A 26,944-nucleotide genomic window follows, 5' to 3' on the forward strand; every position below is an offset into this window, starting at 1 on the left:
AAATTCAAATATATACAAATATATAGAAAGTAGACATTGTCTTTGGCAAGATCAAGGGTGATATTTTTCCAAATGTTATTATATTCTGATTTTCCCAGATTTTCCATACTGAACCTATGTTTATTCTTAACAACTGAAAGTAAATGTGGTTTAATATAATATATTAATATATTTAAAAGTAACAGAAATAATTTTAAAAGATGTGCATTTTATGTGTATTTTAAATATATGTATTATATATATACATACACACACACACACACACACATACATATATATACACACATAAAAGTGTGGACTATTGCCCTTTGCTGAGAAGAATGAATGTGAAAGCCTCCTTGTAGCATGTCTAGGAGAATTTCAAGCTTAGAGTTTTCTTGTGATGAAGTTAGACTATTTTTCAGAGGGAAGGGAGAGGGCATTTCAGTGTAAGAATGCATGTTATGGAGTAAGTGTGAAAGTGTGAGGAATAAAGACTGTCCAAGGCCAACCAGCAGGCTTTCCTGACCATAGCTGAGAACCTCAAACTTGGGCTTATATGAGTGCTCATTTGTGGTGTTGGTCTACTAGCATCGTAAGCAGGTCCCTCTCCAGGTGTCTGTTACCCTGTTTCATTGCTTGTCTCCCTGCCCCGCCCTATAGGGCCATTAAACCAAAGAACAGAAGGAACTTCTGTCCTGATATATCTGTATGTCCTGCACATAGTACAGGGCCACAGCACACACTGGATGTTCGGGGTGCTCAGTGAATGTTTGTTGAATGTTCTTGAATGACCCTGGAAGAGATGTCTGCCATTGCATAGGAGCTTGTTAAATAAAGAAAATCTTGAGCTTTAATTTGATAAGAATGTCATGACCCTTTATAGAGAAGAGACTGAATGGGTAATCAAGAGGCCACCAGAAGACTTGCTGCGGCAGGCCCACTGGGAGGTTACAGCTCCCAGGAATGGCAGGGCTGAGGGGGGGAAAGGGGGAGAGCTGGCCATGCTGGGGCTTGGGTGGCTAACGTCTTCCCAGTTCTGAGAGCCAGGTTAAAAAGCAGATGAGGAGGCGATTTAAAAACAGTACCTTCTTCTGCTATTCCTCATTTCAGACTGCATAAACCAAGAACCCAAAGATGGCGGCCCTGGAGAAGAATGTGATGGTGAGAAATGAAAGCTCCTCTCCTTCCCACATGGTGGGATTTCATTTGAAATATGTGAGCCCCTTGCTGGGACATGCGGTTTCCAGTCTGAAAAAGCAGTGGTGGGAGGAGGACTACTTAGGGTCAAACCCAGCCTCTGTCAACTAATAGCTCTATGACCTTGGCCAAATGACCTTACTTCTCCAAGCCTATTTCATCATTTGTAAAATGGGCATAATAATTATACCGACCTCATAGGGTTTTTGGGAAAATGCTTATAAATCCCTATTACAATGCCATGTATGTAGCAAGCACTGAATAAATAAAAGCTATGTATTATTATTTTTTGTACATACAAAATAAGAAATAAGATGCATAGGATCACCATTTTACCAATTTTATTGAGATATAATTGACATAACAACATCTTATGAGTCTAAGTTCTGCAACATAATGATTTAATATATATACACATTGTGAAATTATTATCACAAAGTTTAATATCTATTATCTCACATTGTTACCCACTTTTTTTCTTGTGATGAGAACTTTAAAGATCTACTCTACCAGCGACTTTGAAATATCAATACAGTGTTATTAACTATAGTCACCATGCTGTACATCCCCAGAACTTATTTTTCTAATAACTGGACACTTGTACCTTTTGACCCCCTTCACCCATTTCCCCCACTCCACAATTTCTCTTTAATTCTCCCTGTCCGGAGACCTCCCTTTTTCAGAATCTGTGACCCTCCCTCACACATGCAGACTGTGAGTTTTGCCATTAAGACCACTGTCCACACTCGCTAGGCTGTACAGCCCCAGTGCCCTTGCATCCCTCTGGTTCCAGCCTGCAGCACACTTGCCTCTGTCTGTATTCCCTGCAGATTGTGACAGCTGTGTGATGACGCTATTGAATGACCTGACCGCCATGGGTGAGGAGCTCCGCGTGGTCAAGGCTCGGCTGCAGGGCCTGAGTGGCAGCATGGGTGCTCTGGAGCAGATGAAGCACTTGGAGGCACAGACCAAGGACCTGAGGGTAAGTACCCTGTGGGTCCGGCACAAAGCCGTGCCCAGATAGTTACACGGGGACTCTGTGCTGCCTGAATGAATGCCCCTGAACCAGGAAAGGGGGAGACGTTGGATCCATTTAAGGCTAAGAGGGCCTTCCTTTTCCCTCTGATTCAAGTAAAGATTAGATTTTTACAGGTGGAAAGTACTAGTGAACACACAAAACTAGTACTTCTCAGTGAATATTCTTTATTTACTGAATGTTCCTGGACTAGTTTTTCCTGTAAAGCCTTTAGCTCAATATCTTGCATTCAGAAGACTCTAAAACAGATGTGTAGAAAATTGGCATTAGTTCTTTTTTAAATGTTTGATGGAATTTTCCAGGGAAGCCATGTAGGCTTAGGGTTTTCTTTGCTGGAAGTTTTTAAAAAAATAAACCATAAATTCAACCCTTAAAAAATAGATATGGGACTATTCAGGTTATCTGTTTCTTTTTGAGTGATATTTAGTAATTTGTACCTTTCAGATAATTTTTCCATTTCATCTAAATTACCAAATGTATTGACATGCAATTGTTCATAATTTTCCCTTATTATCTTTTTAATATATGCAAAATCTGCAGTAACTTGATTTCATCCATTCCTGGTAATTTGCCTTATCTCTTTTTTCTTGATTATTCTGGCTAGCAAGTTATCGATGTTACTGAGCTTTTTATTTCATTGATTTTTCTCCATTGTTTTTCTTTTTTTGATTTTATTCATTTCTGGTTTTGTCCATATTTTTTCTTCCTTCTACTTGCTTTGGTTTAACTTACTATTCATTTTCTAGTTTCTTAAAATGAAAGCTTATTTTACTAAATAAAACCTGTCTTGCTTTAATATAAGCATATAATGCTACAAGAAGTACTATTTAGCTGTATTCCAAACATTTTTAAATGTTGTATTTTCATTTTAATTCAGTTCAAAAGATTTTCTTATTTCTTCTGTGACATGTCTTTGGCTCCTGAGTTATTTAGAAGTGTGTTAATTTCCAAATGGGGGGTTTTCCAGAGAGCTTTCTGTTACTGAATTCTAATTTAAAAAATTCCGTTGTGGTCAAAGAACATGTTTAATATGATTCTAGTCCTTTTCAGCATGTTGAGCTTTATGGGAGAATGTTCTGTGTGCCCTTGGGAAGTAGGTGCCTAGAGAGTATCCTGAGAAGTAATGGGCCTAAAGTGCCCCAAAGGGCTGGAGTCAGGATCTCTGGGGAACAGGGAACTCCTCCGCCTATGAATGCAGGCTGAGAAAGCAGCCTGGAAATCACCCAGGGCTCACTGTTGAGCAGTGGTGATATGAAACCTGGGAAAGCTACACCCTTACAGCTGGGACCTGTGTAAGATCCACAAACCAGGGTCTGCTGGAATGGGATCCTCAGCATCGCCATAGCAGGCAATTCCTAAGCTGCCAATATAAGGCCTGACCTGGACTGAGGGTGGGGTGTCCTAAGATCATTGGACCGGGCACAGACAGTGCAGAGAGAGCAGGGGCAGCCCCCACTCAGAATAAGAATAAACCTGCAGAGCATTGGAATAGACAAATAGCAATACAAAAGACATCAGCAGAAGGATCTTCAAGAGATAAGTTCCCTTTAGGGAAAATGAAAATTATAGGACAATGGGAAAATTACTGTGCAGAAAACATCCAATAAAAGGAATGAGAAGTTAGAAAACTTAAAAAAAAAAATCAGAAACCACACAAGAAGAGGTGGATATGAAAAGATCCAATTAAAAATTGTGGAAATGAAAAAAGGTATTTTCACCAAGGCAAAAGTCCAGCAGAGGAGATAAACTCTAAACCAGACATAGTGAAAGAGACTTCAGGGAACGTTCAATAAGTGGTTTTGGAATGAGGGCTCATTCTTAGTAGTTATATTTGAGTACATATAGCAAAAAAAAACAAAACAAAAACAAGAAAAACATGTCTTTTCTATCCCGTCAAGGTAATTTCAGTCCATGATTTACAGGCTTAATATAAAGGGGAAGCTGTGGGTGGGGGAAAGGTCTTTATGTTTTGAGAGGAAAAGGCCACTGGAGTTACTTTGATGTCATCAATACTACTGTGCTTCCTCAATGAAGGGAAGGGAGCCAACATTTCAGTATGCTCCTAGGAGCCAGGCTCTGTGCTTAATTGCTTTACTGAAACCTCACAACATCCTATGAGGAAAATAGTGTTATGTTCATTTAACAGGCATCATAAGCTAAGTAGCTAGTACGTGGTGGTTCCAGAATTCTAACCAAGATCCAGTTCAAAGACCATGCTTTACTCACTGTTCCTGTCCAGGTCTTCTCACATTCTATCGAATGATGGGCCATAGTTTTCCCATAGGAAAATTAAAATAGAACCATCTTCTTGCTAGATCACACACACACACTATGAAAATTCAGTAGGAATAAGTGTGAGAAGGATATAGACATTTTTGAATGCATGTGTGTACATGGCATTTTGTACAATATTAGCCCACTTATATCAAAACCAATGCAGCAGCTTAATATTACAACCTCCAGTTTACTGATGGAGATAAGGCTCCATGGGGTTTGTCTACTAAGTGGCTGACCTAGGTTTGGATCTAAAGCTGTAAAGCCTGTGTTCTTTTACCCAACACTGGCCCTCATACACAAATGGAAGTAATGGTGTGGCTTTTTTCTATAAATTTTTTTCAAGGTATTTGCGAATTTTCTCCAAAATGTTAAAAATAATCACTACTCTAGATATTATGTGCAGCTATGTCACCTCTAAAAATAATAAGGGAGTTTAGGACCCAAAAAAGGACTAGGATCTTGGATTTGGGTCCTGAAGCCAACCCTGATCAGCTGTACATCCGTGGTGCAGACAAGTCAGTCAACTCCCTGGGTCTTCTGTTTTCTTATTTGTAATGGGAGGGCATTCAGTTAAATGAACTCTGCATTCTCTTTCTTCTCTAAAATTCTTTAAATCTGACAGTTCCTTCAGTAAAGTAGCTATAGACACTGCTTTTAGCATTGCAAGTTTAAATAAAGGCTAAAAATAGCTGAATTTATTGTAGAATCTGGAAATGAATATATCAAGTAAGTGGTATCACCCTCATTTCTGTAAGGTGATGTCATTAATTCAAGTCAAGTATATCTTGTTTCTTCATGTTTCTAAATTTTGCTGCTTTATTTTAGAGCCATGTCACAATTCACATCAGAAAGTAGATTCTTCACATAGCTTTTTTTAAAGAACCTTTTTTTCCCTCTGTATCAGCATTGTTCTTGCTCAATGAGCCTTTTCATATCACCTGGTTTACCAAGTTAACAGAACTTATTCCAAATTCCCACTCCAAAGTGAGATTAACTGTGTATTTTACTTTCAGAATCAGTTGCTCAACTACCGTTCTGCCATTTCAAATCATGGATCAAAAATGGATGGCCTGGAAAAAGAACTGAGTAATTTGAATCATGAATTTGAAACTTTGCAAGAGAAGGTAATGTATTGGGTCAATAACATTAACTTTTTTTTCCTTTCAAAATATTGTTGGTTTTCTCCCCCATCAACTTAATTTGTTGTTAATCAACTTATTTTCCATATAGGTTCAAGTAAATGCCAGAAAAGCACAAACATTACATAACAGTGTTGATCAGATGGCCCAAAGTGCAAAAGAGTTGGACACGAAGATTAAAAATGTCATCCGGAATGTGCACAGTAAGAAGACTTAGTTCAATTAAATAGTTTTTATATTACATAGGCTTTTTTGGACACTGGAAGAATTTCCTTTTAGGAGTCCAACATTATGAAATAGATCCTGTAGTTAATGATACTAAAAAACTAACAAGAACCCTCCATAAAAATCTCTGCCTACCCCCCCTTTTTTTTAGCAGTCTACTGGAGTCCAGAATTCCCAGATTAATTAACTCCTCAATGGTTTCTAGTTCTCTTTTTTATTTTGTTTTGTTTGTATGGCTGTTCATTTTAATTTAATTTTTTTATTAAGGTATCATTGATATACACTCTTATGAAGGTTTCACAAGGAAAACAATGTGGTATTACATTCACCCTTATTATCAAGCCCCCCCCCCATAAGTCATTGCAGTCACTGTCCATCAGTGTAGTAAGATGCCACAGAGTCCCTACTTGTCTTCTCTGTGCTACACTATCTTCCCCGTGACCCCACACACACCATGTGCACTAATCATAATACCCCTCAATCCTCTTCTCCTTCCTTCCCCACCCATCCTCCCCCATCCCTCCCCTTTGGTAACATAACAGCTAGTCCCTTCTTGGAGTCTGTGAGTTTGCTGCTATTTTGTTCGTTCAGTTTTGCTTTGTTGTCATACTCCACAAATGAGGGAAATTATTTGGTATTTGTCTTTCTCTGCCTGGCTTATTTCACTGAGCATAATACCCTCTAGCTCCATCCATGTTGGTGCAAATGGTAGAATTTGTTTCTTTCTTATGGCTGAGTAGTATTCCATTGTGTGTGTGTATGTACCACCTCTTCTTTATCCATTCATCTACTGATGGACACTTAGGTTGCTTCCATTTCTTTGTATGGCTATTGTAAATAGTGCTGCAATAAACATAGGGGTGCATATGTCTTTTTGAATCTAAGAAGTTGTATTCTTTGGGTAAATTCCCAGGAGTGGAATTCCCAGCTCTAATGGTATTTCTATTTTTAGTTTTTTGAGGAACTTTCATATTGCTTTCCACAATGGTTGAACTAGTTTACATTCCCACCAGCACTGTAGGAGGGTTCCCCTTTCTCTGCAACCTCACCAGCATTTGTTGTTCCTAGCTTTTTCTACGTTGGCCATCCTAACTGGTGAGAGGTGATATCTCAATTGTGTTTTTAATTTGAATTTTCCTGATAATTAGTGATGTGTAGCATCTTTTCATATGCCTGTTGGCCATCTGAATTTCTTCTTTGGAGAAGTGTCTGTTCATATTCTCCAACCACTTTTTAATTGGGTTATTTGTTTTTTGGGTGTTGAGGCGTGTGAGTTCTTAATGTATTTTGGATGTTAACCCTTATAAAATAAGTCATTTAAGAATATATTATCCCATACTGTAGGATGCCTTTTTGTTCCGTTGATGGTGTCCCTTGCTTTTTAGTTTGATGTAGTCCCATTTGTTCATTTTTGCTTTTCTTTCCTTTGCCCAAGGGGATACGTTCAGGAAAAAGTTGCTCATGTTTATATTCAAGAGACTTTTTACTATGATTTCTTCTAACAGTTTTATGGTTTCATGACTTACATTCATATCTTTGATCCATTTTGAGTTTACTTTTGTGTATGGGGTTAGACAGTAATCCAGTTTCATTCTCTTGCATGTAACTGTCCAGTTGAAGAGGCTGTCATTTTCCCATTGTATATCCATGGCTCCTTTATAGGATATTAATTGGCCATATATGTTTGGGTTTATATCTGGGCTCTCTAGTCTGTCCCATTGGTTTGTGGGTCTGTTCCTGTGCCAGTACCAAATTGTCTTGATTACTATGGCTTTGTAGTAGAGCTTGAAGTCAGGAAGTGTAATCTCCTCAGCTTTATTCTTCCTTCCCAAGATTGCTTTGGCTATTCGGGGTCTTTTGTGGTTCCATATGAATTTTAGAACTATTTTCTCTAGTTCATTGAAGAATGCTGTTGGTATTTTGATAGGGATTGCACTGAATCTGTAGATTGTTTTTGGCAGGATGGCCATTTTGACAATATTAATTATTCCTATCTATGAGCATGGAATGTATTTCCATCTATTGGTATCTTCTTTAATTTCTCTCAGGAGTGTCTTATAGTTTTCAGGATATAGGTCTTTCACTTCCTTGGTTAGGTTTATTCCTAGGTATTTATTCTTTTTGATGCAATTGTGAATGTAATTGTTTTCCTGGTTTCTCTTTCTGCTAGTTCATTGTTAGTGTATAGGAATGCAACAGATTTCTGTGTATTAATTTTGTATCCTGCATCTTTGTTGAATTCAGATATTGTTCCAGTAGTTTTGGAGTGGATTCTTTAGGGTTTTTTTTATGTACAATATCATGTCATCTGCAAACAGTGACAGTTTAACTTCTTCCTTGCCAATCTGGATGCCTTTTATTTCTTTGTGTTTCCTGATTGTCATGGCTAGGACCTCCAAAACTATGTTGAATAAAAGTGGGGTGAGTGGGCATCCTTGTTTTGTTCCCAATCTTAAAGGTAAAGCTTTCAGCTTCTCGCTGTTAAGTATGATGTTGGCTGTGGGTTTGTCACATATGGCATCCATGGAGATGATCATGTGGTTTTTGTCCTTCTTTTTGTTGATGTGGTGGATGATGTTGATGGATTTTCGAATTTGTACCATCCTTGCATCCCTGGAAGAAATCCTGCTTGATCATGATGGATGATCTTTTTGAAGTATTTTTGAATTCGGTTTGCTAATATTTTATTGAGTATTTTTGCATCTATGTTCATCAGGGATATTTGTCTGTAATTTTCTTTTTTTGTGGTGTCTTTGCCTGGATTTGGTATTAGAGTGATGCTGGACTCACAGAATGAGTTTAGGAGTATTCCCTTGTCTTCTACTTTTTGGAAAACTTTTAGGAGGATGGGTATTGGGTCTTCACTTAATGTTTGATAAAATTTATCAGTGAAACCATGGTCCAGGAGTTTTTTCTTAGATAGTTTTTTTACTACCAGTTCAAATTTCATTGCTGGTAATTGGTCTGTTCAGATTTTCTGTTTCTTCCTTGGTCAGCCTTGGAAGGTTGTATTTTTCTAGAAAGTTGTCCATTTCTTCTAGGTTATCTGGTTTGTTACCATGTAATTTTTCATAGTATTCTCTCATAAGTCTTTGTATTTCTTTGATGTCCGTAGTGATTTTTCCTTTCTCATTTCTGATTCTGTTTGTGTATGTAGACTCTCTTTTTTTCTTGATAAGTCTGGCTAGGGGTTTATCTATTTTGTTTATTTTCTTGAAGAACCAACTCCTGCTTTCATTGATTCTATTGTTTTATTCTTCTCGATTTTATTTATTTCTCCTCTGATTTTTATTATATCCTTCCTTCTACTGACTTTGGGCCTGATTTGTTCTTCTTTTTCTAGTTTCATTAATTGTGAGTTTAGACTGTTCATGTGGGATTGTTCTTTTTTCCTGAGGTAGGCCTGTACTGCAGTATACTTCCCTCTTAGCATGGCCCACAGATTCTGCAGTGTTGAATTATTGTTGTCATTTTTCTCCATATATTGCTTGATCTCTTTTTATTTGGGTTATTGATCCATTGGTTATTTAGGAGCATGTTTTTAAACCTCCATATGTCTGTGGGCTTTTTCATTTTCTTTGTGTAATTTATTTCTAGTTTCATACCTTTGTGGTCTGAGAAGCTGATTCATACCATTTCAATCTTTTTGAATTTACTGAGGCTCTTTTTGTGGCTTAGTATATGATCTATTCTTGAAAATGTTCCAAGTGCAGTTGAGAATAATGTGTTTTCTGCAGCTTTTGGGTTGAGTGTTTTGTAGATGTCTGTTAGTTCCATTTGTTTTTGTGTGTTGTTCAGTGCCTCTGTCTCCTTACTTATTTTCTGTCTGGTTGATCTGTCCTTTGGAGTGAGTGGAGTGTTGAAGCCTCCTAAAATGAATGCACTGTATTCTATTTCCCCCTTCAATTCTGTTAATATTTGTTTCACATATGTAGGTGCTCCTGTGTTAGATATTCATAATGGTTATATCCTCTTGGTGGACTGACCCCTTTATCATTATGTAATGCTCTTCTTTGTCTCTTGTGACTTTCTTTGTTTTGAAGTCTATTTTGCCTGATACAAGTACTATAACTCCTGCTTTTTTCTCCCTATTAGTTGCATGAAGTATCTTTTTCCATCCCTTCACTTTTAGTCTGTGTATGTCTTTGGGTTTGAAGTGTGTCTGTTGTAGGCAGCATATAGACTGGTCTTGTTTTTTATCCATTCAGTGATTCTATGTGTTTTGATTGGTTCATTCAGACCATTTACATGTAGGGTTATTATTGATAGGTACTACTTATTGCCTTTGCAGGCTTTAGATTCGTGGTTACCAAAGGTTAAAGGGTAATTCCCTTTATAGCAAACATCTAATTTAACTCATGTAGTATGCCATTACATACACAACCTAAAGGTTCTTTTTTTTTTTTCTCCCCCATTGTTTATATAATAGGTATAATATTCTGTACTCTTTGTCTATCCCTTGACTGACTTGGGGGGTAGTTGACTTGATTTTCTATCTGCTTAGTAATTAATTGTTCTACTTTCTTTACTGTGGTTTTATTTCCCCTGGTGACATCTATTTAGCCTTAGAACTACTTCCATCTATAGCAGTCCCTCCAAAATGCACTGTAGAGGTGGTTTGTGGAAGGTAAATTCTCTCAGTTTTGCTTATCTATAAATTGTTTAATCCCTCCTTCACATTTAAATGATAATCTTGCTGGTTAGAGTATTCTTGATTTGAGGCCCTTCTGCTTCATTGCATTAAATACATCATGCCACTCCCTTCTGGCCTGTAAGGTTTCTGTTGAGAAGTCTGATGATAACCTGATGTATTTTCCTTTGTATGTGATCTTTTCTCTCTCTCTGGCTGCTTTTAATAGTCTGTCCTTATCCTTGATCTTTGCCATTTTAATTACTATATGTCTTGGTGTTGTCTTCCTTGCATCCCTTGTGTTGGTAGATCTGTGGATCTCCATGGCCTGAGACACTATCTCCTTCCCCAGATTGGGGAAGTTTTCAGCAATTACCTCCTCAAAGACACTTTCTATCCCTTTTTCTCTCTCTTCTTTTTTTGGTACCCCTATAATGTGAATATTGTTCCATTTGGATTGGTCACACAGTTCTCTCAATATTATTTCATTCCTAGAGATCTGTTTTTTCTCTCTCTGCCTCAGCTTCTCTACATTCCTCTTCTCTAATTTCTCTTCCATTTACTGTCTCTTCTACTATATCTAATCTGCTTTTAAATCCCTCCATTGTATGTTTCATTTTAGATATGGAATTTCTCAATGATTGACTCTCCATCCTAAATTCATCTCTGAGTTCTTGAATATCTTTCTGTACCTCCATGAGCATGTTTATGGTTTTTATTTTGAACTCTCTTGTAGGAAGATTGATGAGTTCAGTTTCATGTGGCCCTTTTTCTGGTGTTTGTTGGATATTGGTTTGAACCAGGTTCTTTTGACATTTCATATTTGTATATGGCCCCCTCTAGTGCCCAGAAGCTCTACTCTTTGGATCTGCTTAGCCCTTGGAGTGATGTTGGGGGTTTCAAGGGAGTGGTGCTGGTGCCTAGGGGGAGGAAAAAGCTGTTTCCTGCTCCCCTGCTGCTATGCCTGTCTCCACTGTCAGAACCAGTGGGCCGAGCACACATGTGAAGCCTCTGTGCTTTGTGTTTGTAGCTGCCATCAGCAGGGCCTCCCTCTGGCTGGTCTGACACCAGGGCAGGGACTGTCGGCTTGCAAACTGGTGCCAGCAAGCCAGGAGGAAGGTGCAATAGGCTGCATGCCACGGTGGAAGTCCTCAGAGCTGAGTAGTCAGCCAGGGGGATGGAGTGCCTGAAGCTCCTGAAAGTTCCCAACCTGTTGGGCAGAGAGTGCTCAGACAATTTTTCCCACCTATCCTTTCTCCCGAGCAGCAAGTTCTGTGCAATCCTTGCCCTTTTAGCAGCCCTCTCACTGTTAGAAAGTCTCTCCGACTGCCCACCTTTCTTTTGTCCCAGAGCAGCCAGATGTGGATCCCTGTTTTCTACAAATGGCTGGAATCTCAGTCTCTCCAAGTATTCTGCCTGTCTTAGCTTTCCAACCACACTAATCTCCAGAGCACCATGCAGTGTAGGTTTGTGTTCCCAAAGCAGATCTCCAGGGCTGGGAGTTTAGCAGTCCTAGGCTTCCACCCACTCCCCACTCCATTTCTCTTCCTCCCACCAGTGAGCTGGGGTGGGGGAAAGGCTTGGGTCCTGCTGGATCAAGGCTTTGGTACATTACCCTGTTTCATGAAGTTTGCTCTTTTCTCCAGGTGTATGCAATCTGGCACAGCCTTCTTTCCTGTTGCTCTTTTAGGATTAGTTGTATCAAGTATATTTTCATATTATATGTGGTTTGGGGAGGAGTTCTCTGTCTCACCTCTCACATTACCTTCCTTTATCCTTCCTCTCATTTCTAGTTCTCTTGAAGCAGATATCTGGGATGGATGGAGAAGGGAACACTCTCTATTCACGTGATTTTTCCAGAGAGGTGGAGGAAGCACAGCGCATGATGAGAGAATTGCGAAACTTCAACTTCGCAAAGCACCTGAGAGAAGCAGAGGCTGAAAAAACAGAGGCTCAGCTCTGTAAGGATGTCCCTAAATTCTTGCCTCTGATCCATTCTAACTGGTTTGGAACACAGTGTGTAAAGTTCAATATTGAGTCCCAGTTACAGGAGGAGGATATCATCATATCAGCATATATTATTTTTAGAGCATGTGGTGAAGTTGGATAGCCCCTCCAAGTTACCCAGAGGTTGTAGAATATAACATCTTACCATCATACCAAAAAAATTAGGTCTTTTCCTAAAATATTAGATACTGATACCTCTTTTTTCCTTTTTAGCTGAATTTTCATTTTTTCATTCAGCTCCACTTTCTCACATAATTTTTTCATGGTTGCCTCATCACCATTGGGGTTTTGAATCACAAACTGATATTAACACTACTATTACAAAAACCAAAGAAATGGGTGTAGTAATTATAGTGAGTCTATCAAATTAACTGAGTCTATCAAAAGGTTTTGATTACAGAAAAATCCTCATTGGCTCAAAACTGTGAGAATATTAGTTTGGTGCCTATTTTCTCAAATTTTGATTTTCTCTAGTAAAATTAGGTATCAATGGTTAATACTCAAAGCAGTTTCCTCTTAACATTTTCTTACTATTAGTCTTGGCTTTTAACTCCAAGGGACAGTGTTTGTCTCAGAAGGGGCATGTGCTTTATACTCTGCAGTTCAAGTCCCAAGCTTGACTGATCATGCAATCTTAGGTCAATCATCTGATTTCTTGGGCCACCCATTTCCTTATCTGAAACATGAGAATAATTGCCGTTTTCATGTGTTTATCATGAAAGTTAAATGAGGTGACATGTGCAATGCATGTAGCAGGGGCTGCATTAGTGTTAGCTTCCTTTCCCAGTCCCTCACAAATTCAAGGAAATCATGAAATGTGTAACAATTCAATTTCTTCTCTAGTCTTTATAACTTAGTTTCAATATACTCATCTCTCAAGTGAAAAAAAATGATATATTACAGTGCTCAATCGGGTAAAGAGCTGGCTAGAAAATCACCAGGTGGAGAACAACGGGCTCATTGAGAGAATACGGGATTCCTTAAATAGATACGGAGCCAAGCTCAGTGACCTGCACACCACGCTCCAGCAGGCAACTGCCCAGGCAAAGCAAGCCACTGGCCTCAACCGAGAGAATGAGAAGGATCTGGCATCCATCAAGGTGCGCTTGCAGTCGGGATCTGCTCGCTGACGCTAACAGCATGGATGAGAGGGAGGGATCTTCTTCATGAATAGTGTGGCACAGCCAAGCACCTGTCTGTCCAGCAAATGCTGATCAAACAGGAATGAGGCATTACATGCAAACCAAAGTCAGTCCTGTTCCTCAGTCAGTAGAAAGGATTCTGAACTTAAATCACAGAGAAAGCAGAACCAATGGCTCTACCACTGCCCTGGCTGATAGAACACGAGGGGAATAATGCTTCCAAGTAGATGAGAAATTAAACTAAAATCATGACACTTGATACCAAGTATATAATATATGTTTTAAAAGCTGATTTTTTGTGTCTGATGTGTAAACATCATAGTCACCAGCAAAAGCATTTTAAGGCATTATCTGCTTTATAGTAATAAGTTAAAGTACAGGCCCCATGTAGGAGCTGTAGTGACAGATTTGAGGGCTCACAATTCTATACTATATATTTTCAGTGGTATACCTTGTGTGCTAACAACAAAAATGTGGGGGGTATGAAAGGACAGTAAGATCAAAGCAGAATAGCATAGGACTGACCCCTAAAAAGAAAAGCTCATTAAAAAGAAATACAGTTGACTATTGAGCAACCCGGGCTTGAACTTTGTGGGTCCTCTTACATGCAGAATTTTTTCAGTAAGTATATTGGAAGATTGTTTTTTAGAGATTTGTGACAATTGGAAAAAGAAGTTTCTTTTCTCTAGCTTACGTTTTTGTAAGATGAATATGTGTTATGTGTATAAAATACATATAACATTCATAATAGATACTAATCAATTATTTATGTTTCCAGTAAGGCTATTAGTAGTTAATTTTCGGGGGAGTCAAAAGTTATAGGTGGATTTTTGACTGTGTGGGGGCTCAGCATCCCAGCCCCCTGTAAATCATATCTTAGCAGATGGCAATATACTTAACCCCCAAAGCCTCTTTAGACAGAACACCTGTATTGGAGATCACTGGTTATGCCAAGGGATGGATCCAGTTTTGTGGGTTCTGACCTTTGGCAGCCTGCTGGCCTGGCATTCTCAGGCTGTATGTGCTGTCTCCTTGAAGGACCCCCACAGCCTCATGGGGGCTGGCACCTTGTGCGTGCTTGCTGATGGTTGGTGCTTGTTTCTTTCCTTAAAATCTTACTTCCTTCTGCTCCATGAACCAGAGCTTAATTATCTGTTCACCTATATGGCTGAGTTGACCCCAGTGTTAAAACCTTCTTCAACAGTGAGGAGTACTGTTTCCCTGGCACATAGTTTGTAGAATCTATGACAACACACCCACACTGGAAAGGGAACTAAGTTCCCTCACTTTGCCATTGCCTGGACAGTCTTTAAGTTCAAGGAAACAATGTGACTCTGAAATTACTTATAAGCTGTTGTCCATTGAAAGTGCCTGTGCCTTCTGATAACATCATGTAGCTCAAGTGGACACTCTTTTTATTCTCTCCAGAGACAAGTTAAAGAAATGAATTCCCTGCAGAGTGATTTCACCAAGTATCTAGCCACCGCCAACTCTTCCTTATTGCAAATCAACATCATGCTGCAGCTGATGCGGAAAAGCCAGAAGGTAGAGATGGAGCGAGTTTTCTGGAAAATGGGGAAACATTTAAATTGTATTGCAAGAAAACTGAGATGGGCCAACCTATTTTTTCCTCCAATGTTTGTCTTTTAGTTGGAAGAAACTGTACCCAAATGTTAACAGTGGCGCGCCTTTGCGGGAGGGGTGTGAATGACGTGTCTTCTTTTGTCTCATACTTTATCAGTCCTAAAAGTATGGACAACATTTCTTAGCAGCCCTATGTGCATTTTGAAAATATCTTTCTTAATCACTATTTCTAAATCACAAAAACAGTGTATGGGTTTAGTACAACTTTATATTAATGATAACAGTGCACTTTTATAAAATGTATTGAAGGGGGTAGCCACCATAAGGGAAACTTCAAATGGCGGGAAAACATGGGAGAATGTTACCAGTGCTGTTATTTGTAGTGACCAAGGATTAATTGGTGCAGTAAATGAGCTTTGAAAACAATTTCTTTTTGCCCCCTGGAAACATGTCATTTATAAGAGATTTCAAGAAAATGCCATATATCGTTCTTACTTACACTGACCCTGTCTCTGTTTGCTTGGAAAAAAATAGGAATATGAAAAATCAGCTGCCACTTTAAGTGAAGCAAGACTCGAATTAAGTGACAAAGTGAGAGAACTCTCCAAGTCTGCCAGCAGAGCATCCCTGGTGGTGGAGGCAGAAAAGCACGCACAGTCTTTACAAGAGCTGGCAAAGCAGCTGGAGGAGTGAGTGGCCCCAGAAGTCTAACCGCATGTGTTTGCTGCCAGAGCGTAGCATGAAGGCCGCCTCCGGGCGAGCTGGGTCTCCAAAATATATGTGTGGAGCAGGGGAGGGCAGGACCCAGGGCCAGTTCTGAACCTGCACCAGTAGCTTGAGTGCCAGCCGCACCCCTGGGACAGAGCTGTGGGGCCTGCCCCCCTCGGTCTCCACCTGCCAGAGGAGTGGGGGAGGCTCGGGGCTTCAGTACAGACAGGGCGTATACTGGAGCACTGCCCCCGTGCTGTCTTCCAGGATCAAGAGGAGTGCCAGTGGGGATGAGCTGGTGCGCTGCGCTGTGGACGCTGCCACTGCCTATGATAACATCCTCAGTGCCATCAAAGTGGCTGAGGACGCGGCCAGCAAGGCCACCAGTGCATCGGAGTCTGCCCTCCAGGTAGGCACCTGCCCTGGCCCCTTCGGGAAATGCACTCAGAGAAAACTCATTTCCTTATTTTCTTTTTGTGGGAACTATTGTAAGTAGGAACTTGTTATGTAGAATACACTTGAACTTGCCCTAGATGTGGGTCATTTCTGTATGTATTTGAGTGTTTGATGTATGTACAGCAGTTCTTAAAACTATTTGTAAAACCAGATAGAAATTACCCTGATTATCAACTTTGAACTGAAATGAATATTATACCCTGCTTCTTACTAGGTATGCCATATAGGCTATGACTCTGTATTAACATTTACCAAAGAAGACAGAGATTTTGTACACGGTTTGATAGCCATTTATTTCTTGTCATTTGTCTTACACCTGGGCAATCTGTGGAGTCCTGTGGAACTGTATCTGTACCATGTAATATTCCTATATTTAAAAATAAAGAACAAAATAGTAATACCAAAGAATTAGGGGACAGGCTTGCTTGGAAGCTTGAAAACTTTTATCTTTCTGAAATTAAAAACCTGAAAGCAATTCAGATCTGTGTTCAGTCATTGCAGAGGGCATTGTGCAAGTCACACTGAGAAAAAGAGCAGGTGTCGCATAATTTGTGGGTATGTTCCCAGAGATGGGCCCACCTCCCCAAGCCACAAATGTCTACCTTGTCATTAAAAGATAGCTTACCTGAAAAGATAACTGTATCTTTTAAGGAACAGTCTTTTTAGATTCCTCTTTACCTTCAAACTGCATCCTTTAAAGATTGGAGGTAAGAGCTTTAGTATAGAATGAGAGATCTTATTCCATACCTCCTAAGGTAACACCAAATGCTTACAGCTGGTAAACACTTTGCTTTCAGAACGTGATAAAGGAAGATCTCCCAAGAAAAGCTAAAACCCTGAATTCCAACAGTGATAAACTGTTAAATGAAGCCAAGCTAACACAGAAGAAGCTACAGCAAGGTACTGGGGGTGGGAGAGGGCTGGGATAGTCAAAGGTTCAAAAATGACCTGAGATGAGGAGAAGCAGCCCTGGATGCAAGCGCTCTTCTTGAATCTGGATGTAGATGATACTTTGTAGATCACAGTTTGGCTTATAGATCTGATGTTTCCACCCAATAGTCTAACATACTAAAATGAACTAGAGCTTTGTGACTATACATCAGTCTTGAGGGCGATGGCCTATTAGGCCTGTTTTTCAGGGGGCTATTTAATTTAATCCACTTGTGACTGTGGTATCAGGAACCCCCATAGCATAGAGGTCTGTGCAGTGTAAGTTTCTCATTTAAGGCCAAAATAATTACTTTCAGGTCGTTAGAGCAATTGCTGAAAATTTCTTAAGTCCTGAAATCTTAGTAACAAAAAGTACAAGAAACCACTACTGCTGTGAAGCCTGAGAGTTTTTTTAATATAAATTTTATCTTTGAAATTTTCCCACCCCTTTATTTCTTTTTTAAAAAGAGTCAAACTGTGTCGGTCTTACCAAATCTTTGTGTTCTGAAAATGCTCTCTCTTGATTTTCTCTTCTCTGTCGTAGTCTTTCATGGCCAAGCAGGCATCTGACTGCAGCACTCAAGTTCTTAGTCCTTTCAGAGTAATTAGATGCCTTGTACCAGTAAATAATTTTTTTTTTCATTAAAAGAAATTAAATGTATGAAAAACAAAATACAAAAAAAAATGTGTCAGTAGCAATACTTTGCCAAGCAAAGTTCAAGAATTAAAACTTCCTAATACGACATCTGCTCTTTTTTTACAAATTTGCACTAAGTGGTTGAGATCAGTGTTTTAAAGAGGGTTAAGATGCTAACTATACTGTTATTTTTTCCTTTTGTTCCCTACCAGTTTTCTTCCTCCCTTCCTTCCTTTCTTCTCATGTTTCTATTTCTTTTCACCTTTTGACTCCCTTCACCCTTTTCTCCCACCCTCCACCCTTACCTCTGACAACCACCAATCTGTTCTCTGTATCTGTGAGCATTTTTTTTTTAGATTCCATCTATAAGATAGATTATAGGGTATCTGCAGGCCTTGTTATTTCAGCAAGTCCTGGAATCATAATTTAAGCCACATGTCAACTTGGTTTTAAAGCATTCACAAGTCGTTATCTGTGACGCCAGGCTTACCAGCTCGGGATGTCTTATGAACTCTGTTCCTTTTACTAAATTTCCTTAAAGGTGTCTGTTTGGAAATGAACAGAAACAAACAACACCTACTTTATGAGTGTGTTTGCCTGGATGAGGCTCTCTCAACAACACTCCTGTCTTACACTCTGACTAAAGAGGCATCCTTTCTGCATCATTTTTTCATTTGTTTATTCACTCATTCATTCAAGAAGTATGTACTAATATGACGTGCCAGCTAGTGCCAGCCATGGGAGCATGGCCTGGGACACAGCAGTGCAAGGCACAGACACACACATTCCTTTCCTCCACTGAGCAGACTTTTGCCCTGAGCAGAGTGGGAGTTAAGGCCCCCAGAGGTAGTAAGCCTCCCCTTTGCTTTATGTGCATTTACCAGGAGCCTGATACCACTCCTGTGCTCCTGGCCTCTGTTCCTGGAGGACCCTGGAGCTGGGGGTCCAGGCACCTGCAGTGGGCATCCCCCACATGACCCCTAAGATGCAGGTCTGCTCAGTGCTTGGTAGGCACATGCTATGTCTGGGACCACCAATACCAATGGAGAATCATATTCACAGGGTAATTGCCTCTTGATTTCTTTTTCCCCCACTTTAGAAATCAGTCCGGCTCTAAACAACCTACAGCAAACTCTGAAAATTATGACAGTTCAGAAAGGGCTGATAGACACCAATATCACTACCATCCGCGAGGATCTTCGTGGGATTCAGAGAGGTCAGTATCTCCACAAGCCACTGCACTTGGCTTCTTTCGTGGAACATAGATACTCACACCTCCCTGTTTGTGTGCACTAGATGACATCAGTGGTATGATCGGTGTTGCAAAAAGCATGGTAAAAAAAGCCAACGACATCACAGATGAGGTTCTGAAGGGACTCAACCCTATTCAGACAGATCTGGGAAGAATTAAGGAGACCTATGGGCACACACGGAATGAAGACTTCAGCAAAGCTCTCACTGATGCGGATAAGTCAGGTACTGGGCATCCTTAAGCCAGGACCTGACACCTGTTTCTTCCATTGCTGTGTGCTTTGGCCAGTTTCAATTCTTCCCTCCTTAAGTCCAATCTTAGAAAATGGTACATTAGAAAACAGTTTCACATAATACCTTCAAAGAGTGTGGGTATTCTATTAAGTTAGAAGGACCAGGTGCAATTTTTTTTTTAACCCACCAACATTACTATAAAATTTCCCTTCTGTAGAGTAGAATTACAGGTACCTGTATCATGAGATATTGTATTATGGTTGATGCTAAGGATCAAAAAGCCAAGATTTATTTTTTTCTATAGTGATCAAGAAAGATGATTTGATATCTGGATTGCAGAATAAAATCCATAATGTATTTGGAAAAGGTATTGCCTGATTCTGGGTTATTCTGTCCAACATTTGGGACCCAAACATACCACTTGACAAATATTGTCAATGAGTACATGTATATTTAACCTTTCCTCAACTCACAATTATAAATTTCCATTTTGTAATCTTACCAACAGTAAAGAAATTAACCAACAAACTGCCTGATCTTCTGAGCAAGATTGAAAGTATCAACCAACAGCTGTTGCCACTGGGCAACATCTCTGACAATGTGGACCGCATACGAGAACTGATTCAGCAGGCCAGAGATGCTGCAAATAAGGTAGGTGTGTCCCAACATGGCCGGGCACCAAAGGCCCATTCTTGGAGATATTATGCCATTCATTAAGAAAGGAAAAGCATTTAGTCAATCAAGAACTGGCTGATTTTCTTGCCCGATTCTTTGGTTGCTTGAAATGGGAACATGGATTTCCTGCTCTTGTCCTGCAAAAGTACACATCACCTTCATCCCCTACATGACCTTGTATGCCAGGGACCTGAGCGGTTTCCTTCCCACTGAGTTGATGCAGGCAGGAGGAAAACTTGTCCTCCAGTCCCCAGCTGGCAGAGTGTTGTGCATATTCAAGTAAGGGTTTTGTGACTAGAATGTACTGATACGGTACTGCACAGAACCTGCTTTCTTACTGTAACTTGAAAGTTGTAGACTCCACCTTATTGAGGGAGAGGAATGGCTCCTACCCACATAGGCAGTGGTCTGAACACAGGGTTACAGCAGTTTCCCACCCCTGGAGCACGGATCCATCTACCTTTAGCTTTCTAACCTAACAGCTGTATGTACTTGAATTCCTGATGACTCTCTCTCACCAAGTGTTTTTGTCCTAAAATAATAATAATAAAATAGCTTGTATTTTTTTAACAACACCCACCTCCATCCCCCACTGTGAGATATTTGGAGACAGGATTAGAAAGCCAGGTGAGAATATCACTGCCCTGGAGTCATGCCAGTTGATCTGTAGGCTGAACATTTTTAATGTTGTTTCTTTTGGGCCTCAAAATCTGTCCTTTCTTCTAGGAAAGTGAAATGCTCCCAGCAAAAGACCTGTAGCAGGAAAACAAAGAGCATAAGGCACAGTCTGGCAGACACTACCTTCTTCACAACCATACATACTTTATAACAGTTAAATGACCAGGAAAAAAAAATGTGTTTCTAGCTTTTGCCCTTCTATTATCATTCACTAATTTATTCAACAAAATTTGAAATGGATAATAGCACAGTGGTTAAGAGCTGGTTGACCAAGCCAGACTGCCTACGTTTTGATCCTAGCTCTGCTGCTCATGATCTATGACACCTTGGACTAGCCACTTCGCCTCCCTCTGCCTCAGTTTCTTCATCATCTGTAAAGCAGGGTAAAGAATAGCCCAGACCTCATGAGACTGTGAGGTTCAGTGAGCTAATGTGGACCAGGTCCTGGCTAATGGTACCATTTAAGTGGAAAGTCATAAAACACAAAGTAAAAAGCAAGCGCTTTTGAGAGTGTGGCTTGCGTGGCACGCTCCTGGGTGTTTAAACACATGGAGATTATTGAGCAAAGTCTTGGATGCAGTTGCTCTAAGATGACACTAAGAAGCTGCGAAAGGGGTATCATACAGGTCTTGCAAAGACTTGTTTCTACTTGGAGAGGCTGAAAATAGCACTAAAAGACATGTATTAGAACATTCAACACGAAACAGCTTATAATCACAAAAGATAATTGGAAAAGAGCAAAATGTCCATCAACAGGAGATGGATAAAACTATGACAAATTTATACACTGAAAGACCACACAATGAGACATGTGAATGAGCTGGAGCTGGGCATGTCACATGGATAAACCTAAAACCAGAGTGAGGCAAGGAAAGTGAGTTGTAGAAGGATGTATAAAGATACCACTTCTATACAAATATTTAAACATGAGAAATAAGACTAGTTACAGTTCATAGATGGATGCATATTTAGCAGAAATGTTAAAACATGCATGGAACACTGTGTGGGACTCCACATCCAGGGTGGTGGTGACCTCTGAGAAGGGAGAAAGGGAGGGGAACAAAGTGGGATCAGTTATAGCAGTAATGTTTGATTTCTTAAGATGATGATGCATATACCAGCATATTCTGCATCCTTTTTTTGTATACATGAAATATTTTCTCACTTAAAAAATTTTGAAGCATGAGTAGGAGTTTTCCAAGTGACAAAACTAGCATGCCACAAAGGACTCAGGGTGTGGTTGGATCTACTAGAAGAGATAGGCATAAATGAGCCGTGAGTGGGGGTGAGGGGTGCCAAGCCAAAAGCACAGTGGATAGACTGTAGCTCGCACAGTACTAAGCCCCCAGCCCCCACATAATGCTTTACACACATGAGGTGCAGCACAAATATTTCAGTGGTTGATAGATAAAATGTAGTGCTGGTGTAAGCATCATCCCAGGAGTGTTACTCTTTAGATTGTTAGAGAATATTTATTTTCTGTGTTTTAATGCAGATCTACAGACCTGCACTAATTAGTCAGAGAAGTTTTGTTACTGGTCCATTATATATGTGTGTATGTATATATGCAACTGGAGAGTAAATTCTAGAAACTTAATAATTTGAATTGCCTCAACATCCAAGCATGGGATCGGTAGGCATGTATTTTGCATACCTTCTTTATTTCATTTTTCTGATGATTTAATTTTTAATATATCTTGCGGAAGTATTGGTCCAGGGCAGATTAAAGGGAAAAAACTCCTTCACCACCAAGTTTAAGAAGCCAGCTATTTTAGAGAGCCATGTTGCACTCATGTTTAGGGACTCAATGCCTTTAATAAATGCAACCATAACATGTAATACATTAATGGAGAACGATTTCCTTAAAGGGTTCATTTAAAAAAATATTTTTGATGTATTATGTATTTACTACATGCCAGGGACTATAAATGCTTCTATACATGTTAGCTTATCTGCACAAAAACCTGCTAGGGTCGGGATTATTATATTAATGATTATTATTCTGGCAGAGAGAATTAACTGTGCTTCTCAAAGACTCCTGGCTTATAAACAGGAAGAACGTGAACGATTTACCCTGTTCCCAGCACAGCGTCCCGAGTATGTAATCCAGGTCTAGGGGACATTCACACTCCTTTGCTGCTTATGGTAACAACTTGGGAAAGGCTGATGTGTGCTTGGAGCGAGTAGGTGCAAAACCACAAGCTATATTCCGAGGACCGCGCTTTGCTCACCAGGGGTCTAACCCTCGCAGGCTGCCATCCCCATGAGGTTCAACGGTAAATCTGGAGTTGAAGTCCGGCTGCCAAATGACCTGGAAGACTTGAAAGGATACACGTCTCTTTCTTTGTTTCTCCAAAGGCCTAACACAGCAGAAAACAGAGGAACTAGCAATATGTTTGTAATGTACCTTGGAAATAAAGATGTAAGTATTTCTTTCACATTTCCCTTGCTTTTAAAACAGAATTTGGTTTTCAAGATGCATGACACACTATGTCACTGGCGCAGCAGGAAGAAATCCCACCAACACATCAACAAAGTCCCACAGTGGTGGCCCTTGCGGGGCCTCTCGCCAACTGCAGATGGCTACCTGCGGGAGGACGTGGAGGCCCCGCCCAGTGGGCTCAGTAAGTGGGCCTCCTGTGTGTACACATGAGCACCTACACACTAGGGTTAAAGGTCGGCACTCCTCCCCGCACAACCAGGGCAACCTCCCAGGGCATCACGGCAATCGACAGTAGTTCTTCCTCATGGAATTGTGACTCGGTCCTCTTGCTCAGAAAGCCCCACCACAGACCCTTCCTCAGATCTGTGCGGTGGGGACCATCAGTAGATGAGGACTGGAGCCAAATGAAGCCTCTCCTGCCTAATTAATAAGAAATGCAGTTGTCCCGTCTCCTTAAAATTCTAATTCTTTAAAGCAGTACTGTTACAGGCATTTTGGACAGTTTATTTTAGCTTTTAATCCCTCCTCATAAAATGCATTTCTTTGATATCAGTGTCAGAGGAACAGGTAATTGCTGGGCTAGGATACAATGGTTAGAAAAGAAATGTCTGAAATAAAGTTCTCAAAAATTCTGGCCCATTAGGAAATGGTTGGCTGTCCCCAGTGGACATCATATTTAAAGATTCCTAAAATCAACTAGTTAGTCATTCTGTCACGCCTCAAGATGTCGGTGCTTTATTTGTAGCTTCCTATGGCATGACTCTGCTTTGTATTGTGACAAAATGCACTTTATTTTGTTCCTTCAACATATTTATACCACATACCTACTAGGTGCCATACCCCATTTTTATGATAAACAAAAATTTGTTTCTTGGATGTATTTAATGTATGCTTAAAATGGCTAAAATGGTAAATTTACGTGTTTTGTATATTTTACTACAATTTTTAAAAATTTGCATCTACCTTAAGCTGCTCATCTGCTAATAGGGAAGAAGGATAGATACATAGGCAGCTGACCATTATAATCTAGGGTGCTACAAATTATAACAGAAGCATGCACAAGTGTTCACAGACCTTTGTGTGGTACGGGGAGAACAAAAAGAGTTTATCTCCCTTACCAGACTAAAATCCAACAGAGACCTGAGTGTGTATTTGTATCATCTTAATGGCAGGTGCTTGGTAAATATTTGTGCATTGACAGAATGGGGGAGCAAATAAATGAGTGCATTTAACGATGAGCAAAGCCAGCTCAGACACTGTCAATACAGCATCCTGTCTATTGTATTCTGTACAAGGATGCACCTCACTTATTCTGTCTGCCCAAGGCTTACTATATAAAACCCAATAGTTACTTGAAATGCTCTCTCTTGGGATGGGAGTTGACAGAATACAGTGTGCAGAGTGCTCTGAGGTGACTTTTATGTCTCCAGGCCTCCAGGGACTACATCGGCATGGCAGTGATAGGCGGCCGGCTCACGTGTATCTACAACTTGGGCAAGCACGAGGCTGAACTCCAAGTGGACCAGGACTTGACCGAGAGTGAAACTCTGGAGGCCGTGATGGACCGGGTGAAATTTCAGAGGTACAGGACCTACCACCTGCCGCTCCTTGTTAATCTGACCTACACTCACCAAACTTCCAGTGCACAGCTTGCTGACCCCATTTTTAGTATCTTGGTTTTGATTTCTTCAATTTCTGTTTCAACTGTATGGCTTTATTATCTAATTTATTTTTAAACAGGATCTATCAGTTTGTAAAGCTTAATTACACCCAAAGAGCCACATCCACTAAGCCTGGAACACCTGAACTCCTTGACGTGGATAGTGGGAACAGCAACACACTCCTCAATCTGGATCCTGAAGATGCTGTATTTTATGTTGGAGGTTACCCACCTGATTTTAGAGTAAGTATAAAGTTTATTTCACTGAGTGAAAGTATTTAAATTTTAATTTGGTATAACAACTTCATGCCTCTATTTTAATCACATATAAGATGGATTTAACTATATATTTTTAGGGCATATTCAGTGATAACAGCTAACACTGAGCACTTCCTATGTGAAATGATCTAGGCTTAAGTACATTAACTTAAATAAACATCACTATCATCCCTGTTTCACAGATGAGGAAACTGGGACAGGAAGGTTTTAATAACTTGCTCAAGGTCATACAGCTGGTAAAAAGCAAAGCCAGGGCACCTATTCCAGGGTCCACATTCTTAACCCCTATGCTATACTGACAATTAACAGTGATAGAATCATACTGTTTCTGGGTCCACCTGATCATTGTCCTCTGTTCAATTAGTTCAATTTTTTCTGTTTCATTTTTTTCAGCTTCCTAATAGGCTGAGATTCCCTCCATACAAAGGTTGTATTGAATTAGATGACCTCAATGAAAACGTGCTTAGCTTGTACAACTTCAAAAAAGCTTTCAATCTGAACACAACTGAAGTGGAACCTTGTAGAAGGTATATAAAACCAGAAACTAGTGCCTCTGTAACTGTAATTTTCATAACTTGCAATTATAGTACATGTAATGAAGAGATGGGACAGTGAGATGGCATTGTTGATGTCACTGGTAGCTTTGGGCCAATAGTTCTTAAATTATGTGTGCATGCAACACCACTAGTTCATCCCTGAAATCTGATAATGGTAGTATTTTCCTCATTTGTATAAAATATTAAATTGATAAGAGTTTTCTCAATTTTGAAAAAATAAATCTTTCAATTTTTCATGCCTCCTTCCACAAAATATTCAGTATTGGATGGTATCTGATTTAGGCACAAAATTATGTGTTTACTGTAAATTTTTTAAAAAATAGCAGTTCTCAAAGTGCACCATGACTTTTTAGGTACTCTGATACCTGGACCTATTTGAGAATTGCTGCCTTGAGCTCCTAACCTTACTTACATTTGAAAGGATTTGGGATATCCTGATATGGGACAGACTGAGTATTTATCCTCAGAATAAAATTATATCTTGTTAATAATTTTTTTATATTTCAATATCTTCAGCAACAAAAGCCACATCTTCCTAAGTAGATATTGCAAAAGGGACTCTTGAATATTATCTTTTATGAATTAGAGTTTGAATCTCAGAATATAAGGGCATATCCAGGAGAAATAGCTGGCAGGTTTAACGTCTTAAAGATGTTTCCTCTTCTTTAACAAGATAATGACAACTGGGTTGTATATGCCTTGCTTTGCTCTTTAGACAGCTGCATCTTGTATGTATTCCTAAGCACACTCGGGTGGTGGGCCTTGGCTGCAGGGTTCCAATTTATGATAATTGTTGTTGACAGGAGAAAGGAAGAGTCCGACAAAAATTATTTTGAAGGTACAGGTTATGCTCGAATCCCAACTCAACCAGGTGCTCCCTTGCCAACTTTTGCACAGACGATTCAGACCACCATGGATAGTGGTTTGCTGTTCTTTGCAGAAAATAAGGTAATCTTTAACACACATCCAAATACAGTCAGTCTATTGAGCACGTTGGGGTAACTGGGTTATTATAAACAACCAACTAGATCTGAAAAGAAGCATGCAGTGTTCCCTGCAGTTCTACTTTCTTGGGCTGTGGGCGTGTATGTTTTAATGAGCCAAAAATCAGCAATCTGGGAGAAATCTCCTCATTCTCATTTTCAGTTTTATTCTTGAAAAACTACTGTTTGCCTCATAAACTATTTATTCTGTCTAAAAGCATGTGAAGACCTCCT

The 26,944-nt window shown here is 39.8% G+C and overlaps 1 protein-coding gene across 7 annotated transcripts in view; it reads left to right on the forward strand.

Moving 5' to 3' along the window:
- LAMA3 (laminin subunit alpha 3) overlaps positions 1-26,944 on the forward strand; it is a 240,036-nt gene that overhangs the window by 179,922 nt on the left and 33,170 nt on the right. For all 7 annotated transcript variants that reach the window (XM_073212898.1, XM_073212899.1, XM_073212900.1 and 4 more), the window contains 18 exons: positions 1,093-1,143; positions 2,010-2,161; positions 5,506-5,616; positions 5,723-5,834; positions 12,280-12,447; positions 13,397-13,593; positions 15,064-15,180; positions 15,754-15,908; positions 16,195-16,336; positions 17,181-17,283; positions 19,050-19,166; positions 19,247-19,426; positions 19,944-20,086; positions 23,040-23,210; positions 24,662-24,813; positions 24,972-25,134; positions 25,564-25,697; positions 26,531-26,675. In XM_073212898.1, the coding sequence (XP_073068999.1) occupies positions 1,093-1,143; positions 2,010-2,161; positions 5,506-5,616; positions 5,723-5,834; positions 12,280-12,447; positions 13,397-13,593; positions 15,064-15,180; positions 15,754-15,908; positions 16,195-16,336; positions 17,181-17,283; positions 19,050-19,166; positions 19,247-19,426; positions 19,944-20,086; positions 23,040-23,210; positions 24,662-24,813; positions 24,972-25,134; positions 25,564-25,697; positions 26,531-26,675 (2,513 nt within the window). The remainder of the gene's footprint in view (positions 1-1,092; positions 1,144-2,009; positions 2,162-5,505; positions 5,617-5,722; positions 5,835-12,279; positions 12,448-13,396; positions 13,594-15,063; positions 15,181-15,753; positions 15,909-16,194; positions 16,337-17,180; positions 17,284-19,049; positions 19,167-19,246; positions 19,427-19,943; positions 20,087-23,039; positions 23,211-24,661; positions 24,814-24,971; positions 25,135-25,563; positions 25,698-26,530; positions 26,676-26,944) is intronic.

The sequence above is a fragment of the Manis javanica genome, chromosome 9, assembly GCF_040802235.1.
Source record: "Manis javanica isolate MJ-LG chromosome 9, MJ_LKY, whole genome shotgun sequence".
Lineage (NCBI taxonomy): Eukaryota > Metazoa > Chordata > Mammalia > Pholidota > Manidae > Manis > Manis javanica.